We start from the raw sequence: 22,047 nt of genomic DNA, 5'->3' as shown, positions 1-22,047 counted from the left end.
AGCACCGCTCTCAACTCCAGGACATTGATGTGCAAATTGAACTCTACATCTGACCACGTGCCATGGGTGGGGGGGCCACTTCCAGGGAAAGTCAGTCCATCAGGGAAGAATCCGTGGTCACTGTGGCGCTGGGCTGTGGAACCTGGAAGGGACGACAAAGGTTTTAGTCTGTATTCATCCACCAGAGGAGATCTTGTTTGCAAATGTTCGTGATGAAAATCTTTGAGCTCAGGGGGTGGAGGCTGGGTATCCACTAGGCCTGAAGGAGCCATTGTAGTAATCACATGTGTAGTCTGGCTAAGGGGACTATGGGGATGGCTGCAGCCATAGATCCCAAGGCTTGTAGAATCTCCCTTACTGACACGTATCTTTTACAAGAGTATCACCTGAACTTGTGCCCTGAGTCTCTGAAGCCTGTGGAGAGGAAGAGAGATTAAGCTTGACTGCATGTTGAATACTGCCCCTATGAAATTCCAGTTGTGATGGTTGAAGGTTTGATTTCTCCCAGTGTATGGTGATGCCTAATGACTCCGCTAGAGCCAATGTGTAGCGGAGGGCTCTCACCAGAAGATGCTTGGTGGGGGCGGAGAGGAGCCAATTGTCTAGATATGGAAACACCTGGAATCCCTGTAGTCTCAGATGAGCTCTTACCACTGCAAGACATTTCGTGAACACTTTGGGGGCCATCGTGAGACCGAAAGGCAGCGCTCTGAATTGATACCGACTGGCTCCCAGTCCGAAGCGAAGGAGGCTCCTGGAGTGCTTGTCCATCTTGATATGGTAATACGCATCCTGGAGATCTAATGAGCACATCCGCACACCCTCCCGCAGAAATGGGAGGATGGATTGAATCGTGACCATGCGGAACTTGGTCTGAATTACTGATTTGTTTAGTTGACCGAGATCCAGAATGAGCCTCCAGTCCCCTGTTTTCTTTGGCACTAAAAAGAATCTCGAGTAGAACCCTGATCCGCACTGATCTGAGGGGACTTGTTGGATGGCTTGTTTTTGAAGTAGTTTTCGTATTTCGGAAGCTGCCTCCTCCCTTTGACTGGATGGAACATCGGGAAGGAATTTCGGAGGTCTTGGATAGAATATTAGTGGAATATGGTAGCCTCTGGTAATGATTCTCTGCACCCACTGATCAATCGTAATGGATAGCCAGGCAGCTTGGTGAAGAGAGAAACGTGCCCCGACTGCTTCCAGAAGAAAGCAATCGGGCAGCACCTCAGGAGAGCTGATATGGTCTACCTAAGAAGGAATCTCTGAAGCCCTGGTTCTGGGGACCCCCTCTGCCCCGAAAGGGACGTCTCCCATTACTGGATCCCCCTCTGCCTCTGGAGGAGTCCTCACCACGTGAGTCACTGAAAGGACCTCGAGACTTCTTCTGCCACATCTTTCCTCTCCTTGGATTCCTACAGAAGGAATGCTGAGGTTTGGAAAAGCATAGGCCAATGGCAGACTAGGTATTCCAGTCTTGTTCGCACCTGGCTAGTGTATCCTTGACCTTGGCACCAAACAGAGCCGAAGGCTCGATAGGGGCATTTAGAAAGGAAGACTGAGTTCGCGAGGTCACAGATGCACATCCAGGCATGACATCTCAAGACTACACTTGCACCCGCAGCTCTAACTGCTCCTTCAGTTGCGTGCGACAGCAACCTCATGGATGAATTAGATATGGATTCTAGGGTGGCAAGTTGGGAAACAACTTTATCTCGTGCTCTATCCGATACTTGACCCGCGAGGGTCCCGGAGAGTTCGGAGATGAGATCTCTCTGGAGCCTTGTAAAATGTGCCAGAAAGACCTAACTGCGAAGGGCACCGACGCAAAGACTCGCTTCCTTAACTGGTTCACTGCCCGGAACTCTGTTGGGCGGGTGAACAGGACTCTTCTGCAAGGTCCTTTTTCGTAGCAGCCGCCACCACCATAGCGTCCACTGGCAGGCCTGTGGACCAATGGGGTTGATCCTCTGGAGGGGAAGAGTACTTTGTCTGATCTCCTGGGGATGACCTCAATGGAGTCAGAGTTCTTCCAAGCCCGTTGCATGATGAGTTTAACCAACTCGGCGGAGGGGGGGGGGGGTCACCCAAGAAGTAGAGGGCAGAGAGTGAAAGGCCTGCAGGAATACGGATTCCTCTGAGGAAGGGGTTGAGGACTTTGTCACCCCTCTGTTTCAAGATTTCCATAATGTCCCCGAAGGAGACATTGGGGGGTGACCCATGGGGACCCTTCCCCATCATCGTAGTCTGTATCCTCTGTAAGGGACTCCTTTGGGGAGTCTATTTTCCTCTTACACACCCGTTTCCAAGGGGGTTCTTCGGTGGTTTCTTCGGTGGGAACATCCGAAGAAGACTCTGAAAGTGAAATGTCCTGGACGGGGGTTTCCTGGGCCTTGCACTCTCGGAGTCCTGGGGGGGGGGGGGGTGGCCTTTGACAGTTGCGGCTCAGAGGGAATTGGGGGAATAACCTACTGTGGAGGATGCTAGAAGCAAGCACTCTCTCCATCACCCAGAAAGCAGGACCGCCCGAAGAGGAATGGGAGCCCAGAACCAAAGACAAAATCAGAACCGGGGTCACACCTCACTCCAGATGGTCCGCCCCCAGAGACGGAGCCTCAATCAAGCTTGGAGGGGTAGTCACACTCTGATCCGAAGTCAGGGCAGACAACCATCGGAACAGACACTGGGACCGGGGGCTCCACCCCCCCAAGCATGTGGGTTCCGAAGTAACAGGCACCCAAATGGATCTCAGAGCCTCAGACAGAGATGTCGGTGCCAAGGAAGGAAATTTCTCTAGTAAAAGTTGGATAGACGAGCCTTGGAACCGAAGGGTCCAAGGGAGGAGAGTAAGTAGGGGTTGCTGGAGAAATAGACCCAAAACCAGGAGTGGGATAGGGTCTAGCAGGATTTGAGATTCCCCTAGCAGTCAGCAGCTGATCAAAAAGGCGCATCACATCCAATTCGGAAAGGCTCCTGGCGGATCTCACAGATGCCCCTGAAGGGGAGTCAGGCCGGTCCAGAAATGGGCTGCAGGCTTGTCTGGCAAAAGGGTCCACACATTGGATGAGCAAGGGGTCTGTGGTGTGTCGCAACGGCACAGAATATTCCAATTTTGCAATTTTTTGTAGTAAAGGTATGGTCGGAGCCGTGAACGGGCTTGGAGCAGAAGTCACTATAGGGGTGGATGACAGGCACAGTTCCGAGATAGTCTGAATCGATATTGGGGTCGAAACGGGCGAAGTCGGTGCAGATACAGAAACTGATGCACTGGTCGGTACAGAAGCTGTAGATGGTACCATAACTGTTGGTGCTGGAATAGGCGCCGACGAGGCTACCTCGTTGAAAACCATTGGAGCAGAGCTCAGAGCCGCAGTGGTAGTCAGCACAGAGGTGTCAGAATGGTGTTCATAAGAGGATTTATGGGCCTTGTGCTTGTGACCTTTACCCGTGTCACCGGACAGTGAAGAGGGGTCTGATCGATGACGTTTCTTGTCCAAAGGAGGGGGTGATACCCCCTTCGTAGAAATAGCCTCTGAAAAAGGCGAAGCAAGCAGGCCCTTTAAAATAAGGCTGTTACGACGTTCATACAGCGTCCGCTCACAAACTAGCACAAACATTACATGGGGGTTTCGTCGACAAATGCAGAACCGCCAAACAGTATAATCATTCTTCATGGAGGTCACTATTCAGTAGTTTACCACTGCAAGAGCAGCAGTGTTTAAACCCCGTAGTTCCCTTCTTTTCAGACATCCCAAAACACACTTGCACACAAGGGAAAGAGAGGAAATGGAGAGAGAAAGCAAATAATGGAAACAAGATACCGTAAAGGTAGAAAGTTAGAAACACCAAGATACTACCAACAGTGGTAAGAGAGAAATACCTGTGGGTAGAGCTGAAGCAATATAGCACAACAAGAACAAGTTATAAAAAGAGAAAAAACTTTAGCTAGTAAATATATCTGAAAAAAAGCACTTGGTTGGAGAGCTCGGTGAAATGCTGCTATATGGCTGCGCAGCAAACGAGATCCGAGGTAAATGAGCAAAGGGCATTGTGGGTAGTTGCTTAGCTTGAGAGTTTTCTGGTGCATGCAAGCTTGGTATAAGGCAGACTCAGTCCAGAGGGCTCGGAACCGAACCCATAAGTGATTAATAGAAAAAAGATTAACAACTTCAGATAAAAGCTCATCTGCTGAGAAGCTGGTACCACATCTTTCACTTTCAAGTGGCAAACAAGATCAGAGGTAATTAGGGTTGGTGCACTGAATACGGCAGTAACTCGAGAGTTTCTGGTCGCTGTTGCCACAAGCTTTTGCAACAGCCGAGTTGGTTCCGAGGGATCGGCTCAGAATCCTTAAGTTAAGGATAGAATGAAATTTTTTTTTTTTTTTTATACAGAACAGTGGGAACAGGGGAGGGAAATAGCTATGATAAACTATCAAGAGGAAAACATTTTTCTGAAAAAGGCTGCAAGTTTTCTGCAGAACAAACTTATCAGAGCACCAAAGATCGTTCAACCACCTGATGGTGGGAAAAGTCTCTCACTACTCTTACATGCAAAGCCATGGAAATAAATAAGTAAACCACCAGACACTGGACCCAACCCAGTTTGTTTTCATCAAGGACAGGCCATGCCTACTCAACCTGGTGGACTTTTGAGAAGGTCACCAAAGTAATGGATAAGGGCATATGGTTCATACTGCCTAACTTGACCTGGCCAAGGTATGTGACAACGCTCCACCTTGGCGTCGACAAACTCAACAGGTTAGGTACAAACACGTCACCAGGTGGATACCCAACTGGCTCACAGATAGGACTTAGAAAGTTAAACTTGGGGAGTCCACCTCTACAAAGAGGCCAGTCACAACTGAAGTCCCTCAGGGATCAGTCCATGGACCACTCCTTTTTGGCATTTACTTTTCTGAAGTAAAGGCCAATATCAATGGTATCTAAGTAAATTTGCAGATGATTGCAAACTAGGAGCAGTCATTGAATTCCACACAGACGCTATGTGCTCCAGGAAGGGCTGACACAAACTGGTGTCAGGGCCATGGACTAAAACTAAATGCCAATAAATGCTTAATCTTTCAGGAAGTCATCCACCCCTGGAAAATGATACTGACAACACATCCCTTAGAAATGACCCAGTAGTCAGGGACTTGAGGACACAGACAACTAGCCTTTGCGCAACTTATAAACAAAGGTATGGCATCAAAGTCCAAGGAAGTCACTGTTCCACTGTATCTGGCTTTCATCAGATAATGTCCCCTTTGGTATGTACCTAACCAGGCATATCCAACAAATGGAATGTCCACAAATGGAATGTCCACAGAAGTTCCTCACTAAAAGAATACAGGGCGAAAGTAAAGTGTCCTATGCAAACGACCTGAAGGCCCTATCCCTGCATTGTCTCCTACACGCTGTTGAGGGTAGATCTGTGCCTGGCATATAGGGCATTATCAGACCCCATTCTGAATGACCTCCTGCATATCAGCAAAACAAACCGCACCAGAATTATCCTTTCTAAAGACAGAAACCTTGCCTGCGATATAAACAGGACGTGCTGGAGTGATAGGTATGTATCCCTGAGACTATCCCATCTCTGAATATGGCTTCCCCATTGATGTGAAGCAGAGTTCCTCCCTAACCTAATTCAAGTCTAACTTAAACAATTGGATGGGGAACAGGAAATTCATCCCTGGCTTGGCACCTATGTCTCCAATGGACACAGGCAACCTGTAAATGGTTCATCTCTCAGGGCCCCTGCGTACACTTATCAAGGGTACCAGAACTTGTCAGAGATTTGGGATGCATGGCTAGGTTTAAAGGCCCTTGTGGTCATTAACTTAGTAAATACCTATGAAACTATTGTGTAACTTGCTCTGTGCATGGGGATTACGGTTGGGTGAGGAGCCTGAGCACCAGATCCCAAGCTTTGAAGTGGCTGAAGTCAAATCCAATACCCACATGTAGAAGAAAGTACAGTTGTGTACACTTACCATAAATGTAGTTATGTACTCACTGTTGCAGTCATTACATTTGGGTTATCCTGCTGGCAAGTTGCCCTCAGTCGGCCTGAATTCCAAAGTCTTTGGTTCTTCGTCGGTTGCTGTCGCCTCTTCCCTGACGTCAGGTCATCAGGGGTATAAAAGATGCAGCAGACGCCATTTTATTTTGTTTTTTTGCCCAGTCAGGTGCCCCCAAAAGGGTAGGCTAAAATTAGGTAAATAAAAAGTACAGTTTTGTACCTACCATAAATGTAGATGTTGCTGCAGTCTTTACACTTGGGTTATCCTGCCGTCAGGCGGTTCCCCAGTCGGCCTGAGTTCCAAAGTCTTGGTCCGGTGTCGGTTGCTGTCGCCTCCTCTCTGACGTCAGTGCGACAGGGGTATACAAGATGCAGCAGACGCCATTTTCTTCAGTTTTTCTTGCCCCAGATGTCAGGTGCCCCCAAATAGGTAGGCAGTTCAAATTGCTAGTAAAGTATACACAAGAAAAACAAACAACTTTCAGTTACCAGCAAATACTCCCCATAGGTAGAAAAGGGAAGACGACATAGGTACGTACCAGCAAGTAAGAGGGGAAGGAGGGAGGGTAACCTGGACTGCAACAGTGTTTACACTCTAACATCTACATTTATGGTAGGTACAAAACTGTACTAGGTCTGTGTTACACTGCTGCAGTCATTACACTTGGGTGGAATCCCAAAGCCGAAGTAGGGTGGCTGGTTCTATAAGGCATTAGGGGTGGCTATAAGGCCCTGCAGCACAGCAGTGGTGAAGCCAGCTCTGGATTTGGAGTATAAAGGCAAATGGCAATGCTTGGTGAAGGTATGCACAGAGCTCCATGTTGCTGCTTCCAAAATATCCTTGGTAGGTACTCATCTGAGGTAGGCAGTTGAAGCTGCTGTTGCCCTGGTGGAATGAGATCTAATGCTGGTAGGTACAGGTTTCCCATGGTGTGTATAGCAGAAACGTATACAATGTCCTATCCATTTTGAAATGGTCCGTTTTGAAATGGCTTTACCCTGTGCTCCTGCAGCATATGCTACCAATAATTTCTCAGATTTTCTGAAAGCTTTGGTTTTGTCCAAGTAGAAGCGCAACTGCCTGTGAATGTCCAAAGAATGCAGTAGTCTCTCCCCTTTATTCTGTGGTTTTGGATAAAAAGTTGGCAAGTGAATAGTTTGGTTTAGAGCCACACTTGATACCACCTTTGGCATAAACGTAGGGTTAGTTCTTAAAGACACCCTGTCCTGGTGGAAAATGAGGAAAGGTTCCACTGCCATTAGTGCCTGTAATTCTGAAACTCTTAGTGCTGATGTTATTGCCAGTAGCAGAGTTTTCCAAGAGATATACATTTAATTCTGCTGTGTTAGCTGGCTCAAAAGGAGGTAAAGTTAATTTTTCCAAAACAAGTCGAGGTCCTAAGTTGGAGTAGGTGCTCTACGGGGCGGTCTTATGTTCTTAGCCCCTCTGAAGTAATGTTTTAGCAAAGGGTTAGAGAAAATTGGTGGATCCGTGTTGTAATGAGCAGAAATGGCAGAGGCGTGGATCTTGATGGATGAAAAGGAGAGGCCCTTGTCCAGCATCTCAGTTAAATATTGTAGTATCTGAGGAATGTTTGGTATAAGAGGGTCCAGGCTGTGAGCCTGGTTCCAGGCACAGAATCTCTTCCATTTATCCGAACAGGCTTTCCTGGTACTAGGCCTTCTGGCCTCCAGAATGACATCCATAACAGCTTTGGAGAGAGGCACTGCTTGCTTGATTAAGGAATTTTCCATGCAGCTAGGTTCAAGGTCTTTAGCTGGCTGTGAAGTATCTGATTGTTGTGCTGAGTCAGCAGATGTGGGATTTGAGGCAAAATCCAGGGTGGTTCTTGTGCTAAGTTCTTTAAGATTGGGTACCAGTGCTGGCGTGGCCTGTCTGGTGCAATCAGGATCATCTTTGGCTCTTCTTGCCTGGCTTTTATGAGTACCTTTGGAAGGAGAGGTAGAGGTGGGAAAGTGTATATACTTGTAGGTTTTTCCAGCTGAATGAGAGGGCATCCACTTTCCATGCTTGTGGATGGTAACTCCGTGTGCAGAATTTCTGTAGCTGGCAGTTCATTGGGGATGCAAACAGATCTATGTCCGGCCTCCACCATTTCTGTGTTATCATTCTGAATATTTGTGGATTCAATTCCCATTCGTGGGGATCCATGATGTTTCTGCTCAAGTCGTCTGCCAGTGTGTTTTTCTCTCCTGGCAGGAATTGTGCTTGCAGATGAACTTGGTAGTCTAGAGCTGTGTTCCACAAGGTCATGGCTTGTCTGCAGAGGGGGTAGGAGTGTGTGCCCCCTTGCTTGTTTATGTACCACATAACTGTGGTGTTGTCTGTCTTGTCCTGGATGCAGCAGGTCCTTGAAAGCTATAAGGGCATTTTGTACAGCTAGCATCTCTTTTTGATTGATGTGAAGATGCCTTTGTTCTGTGGGCCACTCGCCCTGAATACATTTTCCTGCCATGTGTGCTCCCCAGGCGTAATCCGATGCATCTGTTTGTCAGTGTTTGCCTGGCTATGGGTTGAGAAAGGCTGTCCCTTGTTGAGGTGACAAGCTTGTCCTTGTTCCTGTGGCGGTACCTTTTGAATAGCTCATGTCCATGAGTGCTGTAATTTGTTTTTGAGCCTCTGCCCATTGATTTGGTGGCAGATTTGGCATTCATTTTAACCTTGGCACAGTGTGAAAGTGGAACCTGTAACTCCTGTTGAAGGCAAGGAATTAGTGGTATAACTGTTTCCAAAGTTTGACAATGTTGAGACCATACACTCTAGGTACCATTGTAGTTTCCTCATATGCAGTCTGGCATATGGAATTAGTAGTATGCAAGATGCCATGTAACCCAAGGCCTGCAGAATTTTTCTTGCAGGGAGTTGGGTCTTTGTTGCCATCAATTGAAAGTATTGAGTTAATTGCCCTTGCTTGTCTGGCATGGGATAAGCCATATGGGCCGTTGTGTTCAAGCTGGCACCCAGGAATATTCTCTTGTGAGGGCACTAGTTTTGATTTCTTTTCATTTACTATGTACCCCTGGCAACTTTTTTACGAACGCTAGATGCTTTAGAAGAATGTCCTTGCTCTCTGCTTGAATCAGACAGTCATCCAGGTATGGATAAATTTGAATTCCTCTGTCTGCAAAATGCAATTACTGGTGCCAGGCACTTTGTGAAGACCCTGGGGCGCAGTAGATAAGCCAAAGGGCAGTACAGAGTATTGATAGTGCATTGAACCAGCTATGAATCTGAGGTATCTTCTGCAGTTTTGCCTGACAGGGACATGCAGGTAATGCCTCCTTGAGGTCCAACGTCACGAGCCAAGCTTTCTTGCCCAGCATGGGAAGAAGCTGCTGTAGTGTCAACATTTTGAATTTCGGAACATCCAGGTAAGTGTTTAGAGAAGAAACATCCAGAATGGGCCTCCAGGCTTTGTCTTTTCTGGGAACCAGAAAGAGTCTTGAGTAAAATCCTTGTCCCTGTGGTGGTACCTTTTGAATAGCTCTCGTGTCCATGAGTGCTGTAATTTGTTTTTGAGCCTCTGCCCACTGATTTGGTGGCAGATTTGGCATTCCTTTTAACCTTGGCAGAGTGTGAAAGTGGAACCTGTAACCTTGAGATACAATGTTGAGAACCCATTTGTCTTTGGTGATCCAATGCCAATTGATAGAAAAGTGCCAGTTTTCCTCCTAAGGGGGGCTGTCAAGAGAGAGCTGCTTGGCAGCTGTAGAGGGAAGTCATTGAGGCTGCTTTTTATACGGTTGGGGCCTGTCTTCCCCTTCTTTCTGGCCTGTGTACCCCATTGTAGAGGCCTGTAAGGACCTTGTGGTTGACCTCTACCTCTTGGACATCTGTATCTGCCCCTTTGAGGTCTGTCTAACTGGAAAGGACCAATTCTTAGTTGGCCAATTTCTGCTAAATCGAGGAGGCCGAACCTGTAAGAAATCCTTCACCGTTTGCATAGATTTTGCCTTATCCTCCATCTTCTTTAAAACCTCTTCTGCCTTAACTCCAAATAACACATCCCGCTGCAAAGGTGCATCCAATAATTTTGCTTTAACATGATCTGGTAACGTATGTTCTTTTAACCAAGCATGTCTTCTAATGACAGAGCCTGTGACTGCTGCTCTACAGGAGGCCTCTAAGAATCAAAACCACATTGCAAAGTATGTTTTCCCATTTGTTCAGCTGCATGCAATAAATCCTGCATTTCTTTAAAATTAGGAGGATCTGAATCTGGAAGCATTTTTTGTTTCAACTGAGACATCAAAAATTGCTGATATTTTAGCATGTGAAACTGGCAATTTAAGGCTCTCATTGCTAAAGTTGCAGACATATATACTTTCTTTCCCCATCTGTCTAATGCTCTGGAATCTGTCAGAGGGAACTGGGTTTTTTGCTGATGAGGCCTTAATCCCTTTGGGCCCCTGAAAAATAGTTTCAGGGTCAGCAACAGGGCTTTTATATAGAAATTTGTGAGGGACGGGGACTCTGTCAGGTTTAACGGGCTGGAGGTAAGGAGTCAGGATTTAAGCTGGATTCAGTATACACATCATCCACAATATCTAACACTGGCGGGATAGCAAGGGGTCTGTGTTGAGGTAATAAAAGGAAGTCTCTGAGCCTTTTCTTGGATTCTGAGTAATCCTGGCCTTCCCAATGGAAATGCTCCCTCACGGTATGTAAGGTTTCCCCAAAGGAGTAGTCCTCAGGCGGAGAGGCTGATGGAATTGATTCCTCAGCATCAGAATATCCTAGGTCTGAGGATGAATCTGAGGAAATGGACACCTGGTTGGATGAGTCATAGTCTGCATCCTGTCTGGTCCTTTTATCAGGAGGGGGATGGGACCCCCTGATCAGGGTGATTAGGTCTTCGGCCATTTTGAGCATTTGTTTCTTAGGCATGGAGGCCTGTCCTGGAGAATGCTGTATTTGTTTGTTTATAAGGGAGGCTTAGACTTAGCAGAGGGTTTAATGCTCAACTGGGTAGGTCTAAAACACCCCCTGAAGTTGTGGATTGCTCAGCTACTTCGGTTCCCTCTGAAGGGTTAGTTTCGGTAGGCTGAAAAACGTGGGAGTCTGAGGCGGCATGTGGTTTAGCAGAAGCGGTAGTCAGGGGCTGCGAAGGCGCCTCTCTGAAAACCGGACTGGCCTAGAAGAGGCGTCGTCAGTTTTGGGCCTCGGATGCCTGTCCTTTTCTTTGTGCTTTTTATGTATTCCGGTCGTCGGAAGTTCCGACGGCATGGTGTAATTGAATTTTCTGCCAAAATAATGTCTGGCAAAAATCAAATCGACGTTTAATAGTGCGCTTGTTAAACCTAGCACAAAACCGACAACCAGTGACGTCGTAGTTTGGGCCTAGGCATGGGATACAATAGGAATGGAAATCTTTGAGAGGTATTTGCTTCCCACAAGAAATAGTTATTAACTTTTACTGACATCGGTCTGAGGCAAGAAAAAGTTTCCCCAACAGGGTAGTTAGCTTTGTAGAAGACTTTGGTTCTGGATTCGGAATGAAAATCTCAGGAGCCGGCTGACCGGCACTTGTGAACTGCTTTTGCTTCGGGCACCGCGGGGCAAGAAAGACTGAAGAAAATGGCGCTGGCTGCATCTTGTATACCCCTGTCGCAATGACGTCAGGGAGGAGGCGACAGCAACCGGCTCCGGACCAAGACTTTGGAACTCGGGCCGACTGGGGAACCGCCTGACGGCAGGATAACCCAAGTGTAATGACTGCAGCAGTGTAACACGAACATCATACATGCACCAAAATATTTTTTTTACCTTCTTCTATAAGCAAATACACCACCTAGGTTGTATAGATTAGCGAAGTAAAGATAAGTTCCAGCAAAAATAAGGGGGGTGGCAGGTGGGTAACTTGGACTACAACAGTGAATACACTCGAACATCTACATTTATGGTAAGTGTACACAACTGTACTACGTTCTTAGTGTTTCACTGTTGCAGTCATTACATTTGGGTTGAGTCCCAAAGCTATGGTTGGGGGGCTGGAGCTAAACAGCATTAGGAGTGGCTCTGAAGCCCTGCAGAACTGCAGTGGCAAAGCCTGCCCTGGATTTAGAGTAAAGAGGCAGATTTGTAATGTTTTGTAACGGTATGCACTGAACTCCAAGTAGCAGCCTCCAAAATGTCTTTGGTTGGTACTCCCCTGAGAAAGGTACAGAAGTGGCTGCAGCTCTGGTTGAATGTGGCCTAATGCCCTTAGGCACTGGTTTGCCATGTTTTGAGTAGCAGAAAGGAATGCAGTGACCTATCCACTTTGAAATAGTCTGCTTGCAGACTGCCTTTCCTTGTGATGCTGTGGCATATGCCACTAGTAAATTGCTCTTTCTGAAATCTTTAGTTTTGTCCAAGTAGAATCTAAGTTGTCTGTGTACGTCCAAAGAATGCAAAATTTTCTCCCCCTTGTTCTTTAGATTTGGATAAAAAGTTGGCAAATTAATTGTTTGGTTAAGGGCTACACTGGATACCACCTTAGGCATAAATGTAGGGTTTGTTCTCAGAGAGACCCTGTCTGGATAAAAAATGATGGGTAGGGTTTGTTCTCAGAGAGACCCTGTCTGGATAAAAAATGATAAAGGGTTCCACAGCCATGAGAGCCTGTAGCTCTGAAACTCGTCTTGCAGAAGTTATTGCTAGGAGCAGAGATGTTTTCCAAGTTAAGAACCTTATGTCTGCAGTAACAGCTGGCTCAAAAGGAGGTAAGGTGAGTTTTTCCAAGAAATAATTGAGGTCCCATGCAGGTGTTGGTGTTCTCCTTGGAGGCCTTAAGTTTTTAGCTCCTCTGAGGTACTGCCTTAATAAAGGATGAGAAAAAGTGTGGTGGCTCTGTACTGTAATGAGCAGAAATGGCAGAGGCATGGATTTTAATTGATGAAAAAGATAGGCCTTTGTCCAGCATCTCAGTTAAATATTGCAAAATCTGAGGAATATTTGGGACAGCTGCATCAGTTCCTTGAGCTTGGTTCCAAGCGCAAAATCTCTTCCATTTCCCAGCATAGGATTTTCTAGTACTAGGCCATCTGGCTTCTAAAATGACGTCCATCACAGCTTTAGTGAGAGGTGTGGTTTGTATGGCTACATTATCCGCCATGCTGCCAGGTTTAGAGTCCCGAGTTGGCTGTGCAGAATCTGACTGTTTTGTTGGGACAGTAGAGGAGGTATTTAAAGTAAGGTCCAGGCTGGGCATTGGGACAAGTTCCTTAGGATCGGATACCAGTACTGGCGCGGCCAGTCTGGGGCAATCAGAATCATTTTTGGTCTCTCCTGCCTGACCTTTAGGAGTACTTTGGGGAGGAGAGGCAGTGGAAGAAAGGCATATACTGACAGGTTTGTCCACTTGAAAGATAAGGTGGCCAACTTTCCAAGCTTGTCTGATAAGTCCTTGTGCAGAATCTTCTTGGTTGATTGTTTTGAGGGGAGGCAAATAGATCTAGGTCCGGGCGTCCCCATTCCATTATCATGCTGAAGACTTGTGGATCCAGGTGCCACTCGTAGGGATCCATGAGGTTTCTGCTTAGTTCGGCTGCCAGAGTATTTTCCTTTCCTGGCAGGAATTGTGCCTGCAGATGAACCTGGTAAGTCAATGCTGTGTCCCATAAAGTCATGGCTAGTCTGCATAGGGGGTAAGAATGAGTTCTCCCCTGCTTGTTTAAGTACCACATGACCGTGGTGTTGTCTGTCTTAGTTATGTACTCACCATAACGTCCCATCTGAGTAGGTAAACTTCATTTGTCAGCAACCTGTGGGTATCGGATCCAAGCCGGCAGCTTCAAACAGCTAAGATCAGAGCTCTAAGCTCCTCCCCTTACCCATAATCCCCGGCCATCCCTCTCTGCCCTCAGATAGAGTTTGCTATAGTAAAACAGCATATTACAACAAAGGATCACCTGCAACTCCTAACCTGGTGTTATCCGGAGAAAAGGACAAGGAATCCTCCTAGGACGCACTAAAGGTTAGGGGGATGGAGGGGGGGTTGGTTGCTGACAAATGAAGTTTACCTACTCAGATGGAACATTATGGTGAGTACATAACTTCTTTATCTGAAGTAGTTAACTTCATTTGTCCATCAACCTGTGGGACAGAGTCTCCAGCTACCCAAACTTGGGGGGTCCCTATGGAAGGATATTCCGGAGCACTGCAGAGCCGGAGGATGCTCTCCCTCTGGAAATTAGATCCAACTTGTAATGGTTAATGAAAGTATCTTATATGCAAGAAGTATACATTGGGAAATCCATCTGGACAATGTAACTTTTGATACTGGTTTGCCCAAAGAGGGTCTTGCAAAGGATACAAAGAGTTGCTCAGATTGCCTATCTTCAGCGGTCCTGTGCAAGTAGAATCTCAATTGCCTATGTACATCCAGAGAAAGTAATTTGTATTCACCCTTGTTTTGATAATTTGGAAAGAAAACTAGTAAATTAATAGATTGATTAATACTGGGCTCAGAAGCAACTTTGGGTAGAAAGGAGGGATTGGTCCTGAGGGAAACTATATTTATGGAAGACCAAGTACGGTGGTTTGGAGCAAAGGGCTTGAAGCTCGTCGAAGTGATAGCAATGAGAAAGGCGGTCTTCCAAAATAAATATTCCAGATCCACTGAGGCTGCGGGTTCAAACAGAGGGCCGGTCAAGGACTGGAGAACAAGAGTTAAATCCCATGGAGGGACTGCGTCTTTCACTGGAGGTCTTAAGAGGAAGGTACCCTTTACGAAAGTCTTACATAATTTGGAAGATGCTAAGGAACAGAGGTCACTTCCCACATAATGAGGAAATTGCAGCTAACTGGACTTTGACCGTGGAAGAGCTAGCACCTTTGTCAAATAAGGTAGACAAAAATTCTAACACCGCTCGGATGGGAGCTGTAAAAGGATCCAAATTTCTATGCTCCACCCAGATAGTAAAGCGTTTCCATTTGCTGTTATAAACCTTTCTTGTAGGAGGTTTATGAGCGGCCACTAAAATAGCCTTAACAAGGGACGAGATACCGGGAGTCCTAACTATTACTGGAACTGGATCAGCCAAGCAGTGAGCTTGAGGTTGTCCAGGTTCGGAGTTGGTAAACCCAATGGGTGAGAGATAAGATCTGGGGTGGGATCTAGAATCCATGGAGGATTCACTAGATGAGACCATAGACATGGGAACCATGTTTGACGAGGCCAGAACGGGGCTATGAGGATTACTCTGCTCCCCAACCGATGGGCTTTCTGCAAGAATTTTAGCATTAGGGGAAGAGGAGGATAAGCAAAGTAGACCGGATGGCCAAACATGCACCAGAGCGGCGAAGTATTCGCTGCACTTTGCGTTCGAAGACGACGCGAAGAGATCGCAGCAAGGTTGACCCCACTTGAGGAAGATTTGCTTCGCTATACTGAGGGTCAGAGACCACTCGTACGGCGAGAGGATGGTTCGACTCAGCCTAAGATGTTCGACCGACCCAGAATATGCATCGCTATGAGAAAGCGGTTGGTGGAGATCACCCATTCCCAAACTCTCATGGCCTCTCGACAAAGTGGGTAGGATCTGGTTCCCCCCTGTTTGTTGATATACCAGACCACTGACATGTTGTCAGTCTGAATTGCAACGGTCCCTAAGGGAAGAAAGGCTTGGAGTGCTTGCAATGCCAAAAGCACCGCTCTCATCTCTAGGACACTGATATGCAATAAGGTCTCAGACTGGGTCCACGTGCCTTGGACGGTTCTGCCCATACAGTGCCCCCCCCCCCCTAGACGAGAAGCATCCGTGGTCACCGTGGTTAGAGGCGTGGACATAGAAAAAGGGGCGCCCTATCTGGAGGTCCGGTGACTGGAGCCACCAGAGCAGGGAATTCCTGCAAGCCCTGCTGAGGGGGACAGGTGCACTCAGCGGGCGTAGCAGGATGGACCACTGAACCTGCAAGATCCACTGTAGTACTCATGTTCAAGCTCGCTAAAGGTAGCAGATTGATCGTGGCCGCCATGGAACCTAGAGCCCTCAGAACCAATTCCGCTGGAGGAGTAGAGGATTGTAAAAGGGCCAGTACGTGGAGCTTCAGGGTACGAATGCAGTCCGGAGTTAAGAAGAGACTCAACAGGTTTGTGTCTAATCGGCTTCTATGAAGTCTAAGATCAGGTTGGATGAAGGGAAGATTTGTTTAGGTTGATTGTGATTCCCAGCAGACAGGCCAGGTGGAGGAAGTAATCTCTGGCTGAACATAGTAGATGCCTGTTGGGGGCGGTCAGGAGCCAGTCGTCCAGGTAGGGAAAGACCTATATACCCTGGAGTCTCAGGGTGGGCCGCTACTACTGCCAAAACTTTGGTGAACACCCTGGGGGCTGGGGTGAGACCAAAGGGGAGGGCCCTGAACTGGTAGTGACTGGCTCCTAGCCGGAAGCGGAGAAACCTTTTGGACAGTCTGTCCATCAATATGTGGTAGTACGCATCCTTGAGGTCGATTGAACACATCCAGTCGTTCTGCACGAGGGGGAGAATGGATTGAATGGTGACCATCCGGAACTTTTCTTTGGCCACTAACAAGTTTAGTAAGGACAGGTCGAGGATTGGCCTCAAGTCCCCCATCTTTTTTGGCACCAGAAAGAACCTGGAGTAGCGGCCCGATCTGGACTGGTCTACGGGGACGCGCTGGATTGCTCGTTTTTCTAGCAGTTGCTTTATTTCTGCGGCTGCTGCCTCCCTTTGATTGGGTGGGACATCGGGGAGGTTCCGGGGTCTGGGCGGGGGATTCAGAAAGGGGATCTTGTAACCTTTGGATATGATTTGAAGCACCCAGCGATCTGTTGTAATGGACTCCCAAAAACTGCTAGGTGCCTCGAGAAACGCTCCCCCGACTGCCTCCAGAATGGAACAGTCTGGTAACCCTTCAGGGCTACTGCGCGGGCCGATCCGAAAAGGGTTCTCTTGACCCGAAATTCTTCGGTCCCCCTCTGCCTCTGGGCCGGAGTCCACCTTGTCATCCTCTGCCTCTGAAGGACGAGGGGTCCGGAGCGAAACGGGACTGTTGAGATTTCCACAACCACATCTTCTGTCCCCTTTGGTTCCTAGAGAAGGACCTCTGGGGAGCAGAGAAACGGACTCAGACGGCAAACGTCTTCCCATCTTTCTCGCTCTGGACCAGCATGTCGCGGATGGTCTTGCCAAAAAGCGAAGAGCCGTCAAAAGGGGCATTTGCGAAGGACGCCTTGAAGGGTTCTGCAAAGTCGCAGAGGCGGAGCCAAGCATGTCATCTCAAAACAACGCCCGCTCCACTGGCTCTAGCAGCTTCTTCCGTAGCATGGGAGAGGAGCCAAGTGTTAGAGATGGACTTGGCCATTCGAGTTGAGAACACCTTGTACTCAGTCGACATGGACTCTGGGGGCGACCCGGCATACTCCTTGATGAGATCCCGCTGGAGTCGTATGACGTGTGCCATATAGTTCAGCGACCTCACAGCGAAGGTAGCTAAAGCGAACATCCGCTTCCTCAGGTGGTCCATCGTCCCAAGACCCCTTCTCGGGAGGATGGACCGAGGAACTCTCCTGGGCTAGTTCCCTCTTGGTGGCAGCCGCCACCAACATGGCATCTACAGGAGCACCCTTGCTCCATACTATCAGTGGGGGGGGGGGGGCGCTAAGGATTTTATCCGGCCTCTTTGGAATGGGCTCAACAGTGTCCGGTTCCTTCCATGCCCTGGTAGTGATGAGATCTACCAGCGGATCGGCGGGAGGGGACATCCAAGAGGTAGATGGGCCTGCGTCAAACGCCTCCAGGAACACAGACTCAGAGAAAGGCTTTTGGGCAGACCACCCCCCCTCTAATTCGAAGCATTTCCATAATGTCTCTGAAGGAGACGTCCTCGGGGGGGGTGGGGGTGGGAGGGGTTGACCTTGGGGAACCTTCCCCTTCCTCTAAGTCCGTGTCTTCTGTTAAAGACTCAGGCGAGTCCAAGTGCCTCCACTTGCACTTGCGTTTGTGACGGACCTCCTCAGGGGGGGGGGCTGTCCAAAGAGGCCTCACCAACCACATCTTATAGGCTGTCCCTGGGGCCGGGTAACGGAAGGTAGGCCCGTCTGAGAAACAGTGCAGGGTTGATCCATAGTCGGAGCCTGGGGCCTGGAATCCCTCGACAATACCCTCTCCACTACATCGAACGCAGAGGGAAAAATGCTCTCTCTAAGATCCGAGAGCAGCCCATCGGATCCGACGTGTGGATTGGGGCCGGCACCGAAGCAATCAGATCTGAAGGGCCAGTATGCTATGACCTAGACGGAGGCGAAGACACACTGACCCCTCCGTATCCGAAGCTCAGCTCCGAGAGCTAGGATCCGAAAAGGGACCCGACAAACTAGAGAGTGCGGTCGGAGCTGAAGTACGAAGCACTACCGGCGCCGAACCTCCCCCGGCTCCAATGCAACCCGGATCCGAAGGCTCAGAACCCTGAAAGTGGGTCGAAGAAGGGACAATTGGGGCAAAAAAAGGGGGGGGGAGCATGAGCACTCCCATCTGCAGCTGGGGCCTGGAGGAACCTATGCATCATCCGGTCCAAATCTGCATCGGACAAGCTTCGGGTGGACCTAGAGGAGGCCACTGAGGCGGGTCGGGAGTGCCACCTCGATGACCTCGAAGGCGACCAGGTCTCCTCCTCCAGCACCGGGGAGAAGCAAGGTGAATGGAGCCAGGAAGGAGAAGGCCCGGAAGCCCTGGGAGAAGCAGCTTGTTTAGCCAGCGGAGCCGAGGAGGAAGACTCGGCCCACCGCTTGTGGTTTCTTTCTCCCGCCTAGCATCCCTCTCCTCCTGGCCTAAGGTGGAAGGTTGAGTCCTGGGCCAGAGGAGCAGGGGTGGAAGGGGGCACACTGCCACGGCAGGTGCCACCAAGGGAGAAGAGGTCGAAGCAGAGTCCGGGGGCAAAAGTCCCGCCATAATCAGCTTCGATCTCTTGTCCTTTAGAACCCTTGGGTTGAAGGCTGCACAAATAGTGCAGCCTGAGGAAAGGTGGTCAACCCCAAGGCAAATAACACAGTGTGGCCATCTGCCGGGGACAGCTTATGGCCACACTCGGTGCATTTAGAGAAAAAGGTTTTTGGGGCCTCAGACAGTTAAACTAAAAAACACACCACAAGGCCCAACACACACCTTCACACACACTGGGAGGAATGAACTACACTAAAAATAAATCGGATATTAAAACTAAAGGGTTTTAATACAAGGGCAACACACAAACAAGCAATATTAAACTACAGAAAAATTTGAAAAGCAATATTTCTCTCACAGAACGACTAGCTCCCATGCCTGGAACTCGTTCAAAGCTGTTGAGTCCACCGCGGCAAACGAGATCTGGGGTCAGAGGGATGGCAGGGGATTATGGGTAAGGGGAGGAGCTTGGAGCTCGGATCTTAGCTGTTTGAAGCTGCCAGCTCGGATCAGATATGGATCCGATACCCACAGGTTGATGGGCAAATTAAGTTAACTACTTCAGATCAGTAGTTGTCCCGGATGAAGTAGGTCCTTGAAGGCTGTTAGGGCATTTTGAACAGCTAGCATCTCTTTTTGATTGATATGTAGATGCTTTTGGTTTGTGGACCAGGTGCTCTGAATGCCCCTGCCATGTGTGCCCCCCAGGCATAATCTGATGCATCCGTCATTAGACTCTGCCTGGCTGGGGGTAGTGTGAATGGATGTCCCTTGTTTTGGTGACAAGCCCTTGCCCATCGAAATTCCTGTTGCAGGCAGGGTACTAGAATAACCGTTTCCAGACTGTGGCAATGTTGTGTCCACTTTTTAGGTACCATTGAATTTTCCTCATATGCAGTCTTGCATATGGAATTAGTAAGATGCAAGATGCCATGAAGCCCAAAGCCTGCAGAATTTTTCTTGCAGATAACTGGGCCTTTGTTGCCATTTCCTTGAAAAAGGTAGTTGCCTTTGTTTGTCTGGAGTGAGATAAGCCATCCGGGCAGTTGTATTAAACTTGTACCCAGAAATATTATAGCTTGAGAGGGTACTAGTTTTGATTTCTTTTTGCTGACTGTGTACCCTAGGCATGTTAACAGTCTTATCACAAAAGTCAGATGCTGTAGTAGAATGTCCTTGTTCTCTGCTTGTATGAGGCAGTCGTCCAAATAAAGATATATTTGTATTCCTCTGTCTGCAGTAAGCAATTACTGGTGCCAGGCACTTTGTGAAGACCCTGGGCGCAGTAGATAAGCCAAAGGGCAGTGCAGAGAATTGGTAATGCTTTGAGCCAGCCTTGGATCAGAGGTATCTTCTGCAAGATTGTCCGACAGGGACATGCAGGTATGCCTCTTTTAGGTCTAAGGTCACGAGCCAAGCCTTGCTACCCAGCATGGGCAGAAGCTGCTGTAACGTCAACATCTTGAATTTTGGTACATCGAGGTAGGTATTTAGAAAAGATAGGTCCAGTAGTGATCTCCATGCTTTGTCCTTTCTGGGTACCAAGAACAGTCTTGAGAAAAATCCTTGTCCCTTCTCTTGCTGTGGCACTTGTTGAATTGCCCTCATGTCCATGAGAGCAGCGACTTGTTTCTGAGCCTCTGCCCATTGATTTTTTGGCAGGTCTGGCCAACCGTTTGCTCTTGGCAGGGTATGGAAATGAAACTTGTAGCCTTGTGACACTTAGAACCCATTTGTCCTGGGTTATAATGTGCCAACTTCGAGAAAAAATTGCTAGTTTTCCCCCTAAGGGTGCTGCCAGAAGTTAAGTGCTTGGTGCAGGCAGGGGGAAGTCATTGGGACTGTTTCCTGTATGGTTGTGATTTGTCTTCTCCACCTTTGGAGGTAGAGGCACTCCACTGCTTAGACCTGTAGGAACCTTGCGGCTGTGAACTGCCTCTAGGGCATCGGGATCTGCCCCTTTGAGGTCTGTCTGAGACTGGAAAGGACCAATTCTTTGTAGGCCAGTGTCTGCTAAATCTAGGTGGCTGTACCTTTAAGAAATCCTTGACCGTTTGCATAGATTTAGCTTTGTCCTCCATTTTCTTTAACACCTCTTCTGCCTTAACACCAAACAAGGTATCATGCTGTAAAGGAGCATCTAATAATTTTGCTTTCACATGGTCAGGCCGATTTTGTTCCTTTAACCAAGCATGCCTCCTAATGACAAAACCCGTAACAGCGGCCCTGCAGGAGGCCTCCAGAGAATCGAACCCACATTGCAAAGTATGCTTTCCAACTTGTTCAGCTGCATGCAATAAATCCTGCATTTCTTTGTTATCTGCACATTCAGAATTAGCCATCATTTTCTGTTTAAGCAGAGTCATGATATATTGCTGATATTTTAAGCATATGAAACTGGCAATTTAAAGCCCTTGTAGCCAAAGTAGCAGATGTGTAAATCTTTTACCCCATCTATCCAGTGCCCTAGAATCCCTGTCAGAGGGGGTAGGGTTTTTTGCAGTACAAGCCTTGACCCCTTTCGGACCCTGTGAAATAGTTTGTCAGCAGTAGGGTTTTTGAAAAGGAATTTAGGAGAGTCAGGGACCCTGTAGTATCTGTCCGGCTTAACAGGAGCTGGAGGTAGAGAGTCAGGGGTCAGACTAGACTCCAAGAACACATCTACAATGTCTAACACAGGTGGGATAGCTAGAGGCCTGTGCTGAGGTAGTAAAAGGAAGACTCAGCCTTTTCTTAGATTCTAAAAAATCTTGACTCTCCCAGTGGAAGTGCTCCCTCATGGTATGCAAGGTTTCCCCAAAAGAGTAGTCCTCAGGAGGAGAAGCTGCAGGAATGGACTCTTCAGCATCAGAATCCTCATGGGGGGAAGAGGATACTCCTGATCAGAAGAGGAATCAGAAGAAATGGAAACCTGATCTGAAGATTCATAGTCTGTCTCTTGCCTAGGCCTCTTATCAGGAGGGGGGTGGGAACCCCTGACCAAGATAATTAAGTCTTTGGCCATTCTGAGCATCTGTTTTTGGGCATGGAGGCCTGTCCTTGTGGCTGAACTTGTTTCTTTGCCTTTAAAGGTGTTTTAGCCTTAGTCTTTTTTGGGGGGGGGGGAAAAAAAAA

The 22,047-nt window shown here is 48.1% G+C and overlaps 1 protein-coding gene across 1 annotated transcript in view; it reads left to right on the top strand.

The window, feature by feature from the left end:
- Positions 1-22,047, top strand: part of LOC122792773 — a 390,852-nt gene that overhangs the window by 325,520 nt on the left and 43,285 nt on the right. The window contains exon 5 of the mRNA XM_044060345.1: positions 4,395-4,523. Coding sequence (XP_043916280.1) covers positions 4,395-4,523 — 129 coding nt within the window. The remainder of the gene's footprint in view (positions 1-4,394; positions 4,524-22,047) is intronic.

The sequence above is a fragment of the Protopterus annectens genome, chromosome 2.part0, assembly GCF_019279795.1.
Source record: "Protopterus annectens isolate FY-2018-M chromosome 2.part0, PAN1.0, whole genome shotgun sequence".
Taxonomy (NCBI): Eukaryota; Metazoa; Chordata; order Ceratodontiformes; family Protopteridae; genus Protopterus; species Protopterus annectens.
Note: the sequence above shows the minus strand (reverse complement) of the source record. Positions and strands in the feature narration are given on the sequence as shown.